Source organism: Oncorhynchus nerka, linkage group LG13, assembly GCF_034236695.1.
Source record: "Oncorhynchus nerka isolate Pitt River linkage group LG13, Oner_Uvic_2.0, whole genome shotgun sequence".
Classification (NCBI taxonomy): Eukaryota; Metazoa; Chordata; class Actinopteri; order Salmoniformes; family Salmonidae; genus Oncorhynchus; species Oncorhynchus nerka.
This window is the reverse complement of record NC_088408.1, coordinates 50,946,428-50,954,907: the sequence shown is the minus strand read 5'-3', so window position 1 is coordinate 50,954,907 and position 8,480 is coordinate 50,946,428. Positions and strand designations below refer to the sequence as shown.

The following is an 8,480-nucleotide window of genomic DNA, read 5'->3' as shown; positions in this document are numbered from 1 at the left end:
CTGTTATCGAGGCTGTCAAATGATTGTGTAGCTGGGCTCTGCTCTGCCTGTCACCATACTGTACACTGAAAGTGGTTCTGAGTGAATGACACAGGGAAAAGTAAGGGCATACAAGGGTTTGAGTCTTATTCTATAGTCCAGGGTTTCCCAAACTCGGTCCTTTTGCCCTAGCACTACACAGTTGATTCTATTAATCAACTCCTCAAACTTTTGATTATTTGAATCACGACCGAGTTTGCGAAACCCTGCTCTAGTCTACAGAAACAGTGCAGGTAGAATGAACAGGGTTTGTCAATCACCTTCCAGGTTTGTATTGACATTGTACATTTCTACAGTATGTGACTCCATAAATGGAGTTACTGAAGGTTAATCATGATGACTAAGTGGATTTTCTGTCGACACCCAACACTTGAATTTCCTGTCTTTGTATATGCTAACAATAACTGCTACAGTAAATACCCATCTGTTTATTCCTGATTTAAGTGGATAATTCTGGTAATTACTATGGGCACTGCTGCAAAGCCTTCGTTAGTCTTACACGGCAGTGGCTATGTTCGTGAGAATCAAATATGTGATTCATTATGACTAACTGATCTACGAATAATGAGTCGTTTATTTTATGATGCGAGGTCATTTGTTTATCAGTCAGCGGTCACCTGCAATGTCAAACAAGCCCAGTGAAAATTTGGCATGTTTGGTTTCGCTCCTTTAGTAAGTGTAAAGAAGGACCACTATTCAAACAGCATTTTGTTTATTAAAAATGAAAGTAGTGTAAATTGTCAGTCCAATGATAAATGTTCATTTTCTCACAACCTGTTACCAAAAGCACAACACTGTATTGACAATCGTCAACCCTGTCGGACAGCACTGATTAGTGTCTCTTAATGCCGTGTTCAAAACAACTGGGAACTCAGAAATCTCTGACTTCAGTGTGTTCAAGACAACCGTGAACTATGAAAAAAAACAAGCTATGACTGGGAGAAATCTTTTAAGTCATCCAACTCGGTCATGATTTGACCAAATTTTTTCAGAGTTCCCAGTTGTCTTGAAAGCACCATAAGTGTATTCAGTTAGTGCCATTACAACAAAAAAATATCCACATTTTAATAAAATGGAGACAATGTTTAAATAGTGGTTAGCCATTGTGGCCTTGATGGGAACAGCATTCAAAACAAAGGTAAAAGTCAACTTCATTTCATGCAGCATCCTTTTCAATTCCCTTTATAACAGGATGACATAGCATCTCAGAATCCTTTTTGAATGCTAAAAAAATGCATCCTTCCTCCCATCCTTGGAAGTAATCACACATAATGTAATAGGATAGATTAAAGCAAATATCCCAATATATTACTTTTACCTATTAAATAACGCTAGATCAGTGATAAGGATGGGCAGTTATATATTTTCACCGTGGCAGTGTCAAATGGGCACAATGAGATATTTTGACATTTGCACCAGGATATGACATCATCAATACACCACTTGAGCACCAATGACCATGTTGATCCTCTTTCATCCCCAAAGGGAAAGGCAGAGGAAGACTAAAGATGAGGCAGGGTAGCCTAGTGGTTAGAGTGTTGGACTAGTAACCGAAAGGTTGCAAGTTCGAATCCCTGAGCTGACAAGGTACAAATCTGTCGTTCTGCCTCTGAACAGGCAGTTAACCCACTGTTCCTAGGCCGTCATTGAAAATAAGAATTTGTTCTTAACTGACTTGCCTAGTAAAATGAAATTTTCTGCTGGTTGTTTGACATACAGTACCAATTGCTATCTCAACTCTTCTTTTCCATTGAGCGTCATGCAGAGAAGAGAGAAAAAAGTTATCACTAATTGGCACCAGAGGGGTCAAATGCGTTTGTAACCAAGTGGGAATTTACCATATACAACTGGGAACAATCCATTTGAAAGGCCCAACTCCCACAACTCCCACTTCTCCCACATGCTGACCTCTGACGGCACCTACTTAGGAAATTACCTGGATAACAGCATTTTCCTGCAATTAAATTGCAACAAATCATTATTTATAAAAAGCAATCTATTAATATGTTTTTTTAACACTCATTTGTTTACCAGCATGATAGCTTTTAGTTTATGGTTTAGGTAGCTTGTTGGCCATTAGCCAAATGATCTTTTCAAAGCACGTGAATGCATCCAACTGGTATTTACGACTTCACAACTGGTAAATTCCCACCTCCCACTTGGTTACGAAGCAGCATTATACAGTAGTGTGTTGTCGTCGCTGTAGTTAATATGTGTCATCCAGGGCTGTCCTATCACAGAGTTGAGGTTGTGGCATTTGGGCCAGCTGGGTTTAGTATTGCTGATGTGAGTGGAGGCGGATAGGGAGTCGGTACACCAAACTTTGCTGGATGTCTGATGACTACAGTGGAATTCTGTGGCGCTTCTGCATTCTTGATGTGCTCTACTCAGTGACCTCGGTTATTAATCTTTGTGCAACGTCTGGTGGAGGTGGAGATAGAGTGGCTTCTTGGTCAGGAGCTGGAGCTTCTTCCTCTTGAAGTCAGTAGGCTTCTTGTACCTGACATCCGATAGCATAAATACGTGATTCATTCAAACGGTATATTCAAAGAGCAGACTGAACCCTATAACCCCCCCCCCTCCCAGAAAAATAGCTGAAATCTGAGATTCTCAAAATAAATAGTTATCAAATGTAATTTATTTTCATCTTAAAATAAAATAGTGAGTACATTTAAAGAAAGTTAATCTGGAAAACACAAAATGTGTCACTCACAACTCGATCACAATGGGACCAGGTTTGATCTCATCCATTTCCATGAAGGCAAAACATTTTGTGCTGGTAAACCCCTTCTTGGGTTTATAGTGCTTGAACTCAAAGAAAATAGCTGCCCCTGGAACATGAACAAAATTCAGGATTAACAATTGTCTGCCCAACCCCTCTGCAAGGATTTGAACATAAACTGACACTGTATTTGGTTAATATTACATGATACTGGCTAAATAGAGGCCCCCACTACTAATTCAGTAGAAATAGAACATTTGACTACCTTTTGGTAGTCTCTCGATATGTCTCTGGATCTCAATGTCTACGCTGAAGTGAATGTATGTGTCCTCCTTTCGGGTTGCCACAGGTGTGTCTTGCACTGGGTTCAAATCAATGCCACTTAAATCTGTTGGGAAACAAAATGTTCAGATTCACTTGGGCTGTTCTGCAGGAATAAATTATATATATTTTAAAAAATGTACTGTCAAGTGTCAACTCAACAGAGATAATTATTTTAACATTTTTCTAGACTGCTTCAGACCTTACCATTTCAGATGTGAAGGTAAGCAACTCATCTCAGCAATGTAAACAATATAGCCTATATATAGTACCTTTCACACTAACTGTCATGTAGGGATCAATGCATTGCCCTGCATCTTTCAGCCCAATCTTGTCAATCTTTATTGTGAGCAGCGACATCCTGGGCTCTGAGGGTAACCGTGGCAACAATGTCCCTGTTGGAGACATGAAAGCTGTAAACCTTCTAAGAGACAATAATTGCAGAAAACATTCCCACGTTCTCAGGACTAATGCAGCTGAAATCAAGATAATGGTAATGTCCCAAATGGAACCCTACTCCCTATATTATTATTTTATTATACCTTTGTTTCAACAAGGAACACAGACAGAGACCAAGGTCCCTTTTACAGCTGGGCCCTGCGTATACATGTTTACACATACCGTTTATGTACAATGATTAAGAAACTACACAAGACAAACAAAACGATCACAAATATCACAAAAACATACAGCAGCAGATTGTTACATTTACACATAGGTTATTCCCCTAACAGCACAAGAACTTACAAGGAATACAAAAATAAAAATAAAATGGGCAAGGGGCACTACTATAGTGCACTACTTTTGACCAGGGCCCGTAATGCACTGCATAGGGAATAGGGTGTCATTTGGGACGTAACCAGTGTTTATACTTACAGATCCTTCTTCAAGTCATTACTGTCAGCAGTATTTTACTTATACAATAATAGGCAGCAGAAGAAGTTGTAGACTGACTAACAGATAAGGCTAAGATGACATACATGTTTTGGTGAATGCTTGTAAAAAAAAAGACGTTGAAAAGTAGATTCAACAACTAAAGCTATCTAGTAGTAGTAGGATAGGGTTTTTGATAATAACAAACTGTCCATTAAGTAGGCAATCATATTCATGCTATGACAAGACTATAAAAAGACATAGACTCATTCAGACCCATGCAAGCCCCTTACTTCTCAACCAAACCATACCTTGCAAAACTGTGAATGGAGCAGGCAGTGAGGACAGAGCGACGAAGCCATGCAGAGAGACAGGGAACAGAGGAGACAGCAATCACAAAGGCACTCGAAACAGGGCCACAAAGCCAAAATAAATAACCATGGCAAAATTACACAGTCAACAGATTCAGAATAGTGACCAATGATTATGAATGCTCTATATACATCATAGATTACAAATAAAACACTGTATTTGTTGAGTACTTTGCAAGTACTTTGTGAGTACTTACCTGGTACTCTGTTGGGAAATGACTCTTGGGAGCCTGCTCCTGTAGCAGCATCCTCCTCTTCTTCCACCTCCAAGTTCTCCTCCTCCCCCGGGGCCAGGATTCTCCTGAATGTAAGATTTCATTCATTAGACTATTTGTTTTGAATATTTACAGACTCAGCACGTTGTTAGGAGATTAGATTAGGTCATTCAGGTGGGGAAGCCATTGTTTAATTTTTAGTAATACCATTTGCTTTACTCCATAATTTGCTCTGATTTGTTCTGATTATTGTGTACTTAATCAAAAAAAACGTCTGGGTTTTCTCTGTATTTACATTGGGTACGACAATAAGTGGCCTGCATTGTGATGGTTCATCGATCTTCATTTACCTCAAGGGCACTGGCTGCACATCAAAAGGAAAATCTTTGTTATACGTCAAAATACTCTTGATAACTGTTGAGAGAAAAGCACAATTAACACATCATTGCCAAAACATTCAACTTATGATGAATAAATCATTCAGATGTTGACGATATCAAATTCTTCCTAGTATACACACTAATTTCCAGTTTCTTCAGATCTTCCAACTTGAACTCCTCCTGAGATTGTGTGCACTAAAGGAGCAAAAGAAGATGGGAAATACTGAAATCAAGAATTCGCTGAAGACGTGAATACATTTTGGAGCCAATTGTCACAGCCTTGGAACATCTGACAACTCTGACAAAATCTTCCTGTGATTCACTGACAGGGTTGTGTTACAGAGTTAAATGCATATCATGGAAATCATTCAAAAAAACAGAATGAGTGTAACATCATCTAATCAATCGTATGTTAGTCATAACACAGACACTGGATTTTCATCAATATGATAATTGGCCGGCGAGACGTAACATGTCCACATACACACTTAATTAGATGAATACTCAAGACAAAGGAGATGAATGTGGACTACAGGAAAAGGAGGACCGAACACACCCCATGCTCATCGACAGGGCTGTAGTGGTGCAGGTTGAGAGCTTCAATGTCCACATCACCAACAAACTAACATGGTCCAAGCACACCAAGATAGTCGCGAAGAGGGCACGACAAAACCTATTCCCCCTCAGGAGACTGAAAAGATTTGGCATGGGTCCTCAGATCCTGAAAAGTTTCGACAGCTGGTTGCATCACTGCCTTATATGGCAACAGCTCGGCCTCCGGCCACAAGGCACTACAGAGGGTAGTGCGTAAGGCCAAGCTTCCTGCCATCCAGGACCTCTTATACCAGGTGGTGTCAGGAAAGTCCTAAAAATGGTCAAAGACTCCAGCCACCCTAGTCATAAACTGTTCTCTCTGCTACCGCACGGCAAGCGGTACCGGAGCTCCAAGTCTAGGTCCAAGAGGCTTCTAAACAGCTTCTACCCCCAAGACATAAGACTCCTGAACATCTAATCAAATGGCTACCCAGACCATTTTCATTGCACCCACCCCTCTGTTACGCTGCTCCTACTCTCTGTTTATTTTCTATGCATAGTCACTTTAATAACTCTACCTACATGTACATATTACCTCAATAACCTCGACTAACCGGTGCCCCCGCACATTGACTTTGTACCGGTAACTCCTGTATATAGCCTCGCTATTGTTATTTCACTGCTGCTCTTTAATTATTTGTTACTTTTATTTCTTTTTTTTGTTGTATTTTGTTCTTACTACTGCATTGTTGGTTAAGGGCTTGTAAGTAAGCATTTCACTGTAAGGTCTACCTACACCTGTTGTATTCGGGGCATGTGATAGATAAAATGTAATTGGATTTGCCATCACAGATTGGTATTGGATGTATTCATCACCTCGCCTATAGACAGTTCAACACTGGTGAATAGGTAGAAAGAGAGCATTAATTTAGTGGTATTAGGTAATCAGAGGTACAAACCTGCAAGGCAGAGCTTCTCATCTCCAGGCATGTTGCAAACTTCCCTAATGTTTTCTAAAAAATAAAAAAATAAAAAAAAATCAGGTTTCACATCATTACTGAATGTCAAACCTTTTTCTGTTAATAAATATGTTGTGATGAAAAACTGTATCTTTCAGCTATAAAAAGAAGGCATATGAAAATCCGCATAGGCTATATGATAATGAGATAGAGGAAAGTGAGGTTGAGGTAGCCTAAGCCTATAAGTAGTCATAAATTTACCCAGTGTTGAATATGAGTATTCATTAATTCACCTGGTGTTGAAATTAGTCTGAGAAAAGTTTGTACCTTCTGGTCCTCTGTGAAGTCAGATGGGTTTGTTGACTGTACCTCTTTCTGCAGCTGCCTTGCGAGTCTATATACATATAAATGAATAGAAACATTAGTTAAATGCATATTCTTAATCAAGTTAAACTAATTAGTTCCCAAAATATGGAAACAATATGTTAACAAATATGCTGAGTAAAAATTGTTGTAACCTACAGCACTAGTCATCGTTGAAGGCATCTAAGAATGGGTGTTGTGGCAATAAAATAATTAAATGCATTATTCTCATGCCCCCTCCTGGGCCAAGAGAAGAGGTACAGTAGCCTCGAAATTATCATGATTGTCATTCCTGTGTAATACAGTATACTATTTTAAGATAAACTTATTTAATAATGTCTTGAATATATCCTCATTTGTTTTTGTTCATCAGCAGCAGCTTATGACACATCCACAGATCAGAGCTCCACCCATTAGAATAGGAGGGTGTGGCAGATAATTTCCCTATGCCCATATGAGTGACTTGCTCTGTCATATAAATTGCATTTTCAGAATGCATCAACCCAAATTCTAATTGTGATTTATAAACTAATATGATAGCAACATTGTAACAGATGCAAATGTACTTCCCATCTTTGTGATAATGTAACGCAAAGAGAAAATAGTTACAGTTACACCACATCAAAGATCATGCAATGGCTTTCTATTGCTGATGGTTTTTAGATTCGCTGGCTTTCCTGATACTTCATGAAAACAATAATGATATATTTTACTACATATTTCGAGATGAGCGGTGTAAACATTATCTTGAATAGATAGTAAGATGCAACCATCCTTTCGCATTCTTGTCATTCTTCTAAACACTGTGACAGATGATGCAACTTACATTTGGTACTCATCTATGGCCTCTACTAATTGTCCCCAAGAATCAAAGTCCGTGCCTTTTGTGAAACTCGCGTGCCATTTCTGGATAGTCTTGTTGACATCAGACATGTTCACAGGGTGGAGTTGCACAAGACGTTTCAGGTTAGCATCGCCGATATGGGCTACTATGTCCCTCGCCGGAACATTGTATCCTAGTAGTTGTGCTACTGTACTGAAGCTTTCACATAAACCTGTGATAGGCCAACCAATAGTTGATACAGTAACGATCCCTTCTATGTTCTCACCTAAACCTCTATCCGTAAACGAAGGGAAATCCCGCCTCTCACAATATGCAGTAGAGTCACAGATAAACGTTTGAGACAGATATTTCACCGGATGTATGAATGTGAAGCATCCGCTTGGCGTTTCCACTTACTAATATGGTAGTGACTTGGAAGCCCACTGGCCGGCAGTAGGAGAAGATGGAACGAGATGGATTTTGACCGACATTATGCAAATTTCCTCATCGATTAAACATTTGATTTAAATACAGTTTTCTGTTCCCAAAACGAATATCTGTCATGAACAGAGTGGACCAAGTTTTGTAGACTGCACCCTTTGCAAAAGTTTTTAAAAATCGCGTTGTTTGAAATGAGTGCCAAGGCGAATTGAGTTATTGCACAGGCGCACTTCACAGAGTAGGCGTTCCCTAACTAAAATATGCAGATAAATGCCAGCTCGTGCATGGATTCTACCCACCTCCTTGCTTGTTCTGCCAACTGTGACTAATTTGTTCCCATTGTAAACGACATGCTGTTGTCTATCTTGGTTTATTTATAAAACATATTTGGTATATTCAGCAAGTAGCTGCTGATGCAGGTAGCTGCATCGCCAGAGTG

The 8,480-nt window shown here is 39.4% G+C and overlaps 1 protein-coding gene across 2 annotated transcripts; it reads right to left on the bottom strand.

Moving 5' to 3' along the window:
- Window positions 1-734: 734 nt before the first annotated feature.
- Window positions 735-7,955, bottom strand: aida (axin interactor, dorsalization associated). Of its 2 annotated transcripts, XR_010465584.1 has the most exons (11): window positions 7,604-7,955; window positions 6,742-6,808; window positions 6,415-6,468; window positions 5,062-5,116; window positions 4,892-4,955; window positions 4,524-4,627; window positions 3,355-3,477; window positions 3,027-3,149; window positions 2,753-2,870; window positions 2,071-2,539; window positions 735-1,993 (listed from the first exon to the last, which is right to left on the bottom strand). XR_010465584.1 is itself a non-coding variant. In XM_029678856.2 (10 exons), exons 1-10 carry the CDS (start codon window positions 7,708-7,710, stop codon window positions 2,443-2,445), a joined length of 912 nt encoding a protein of 303 aa, XP_029534716.1. In that variant the 5' UTR covers window positions 7,711-7,955; the 3' UTR covers window positions 735-2,442. The 2 variants fall into 2 exon arrangements, 1 of the variants encoding a protein (XP_029534716.1); XM_029678856.2 differs by having other exon boundaries at window positions 735-2,539.
- Window positions 7,956-8,480: the final 525 nt, after the last annotated feature.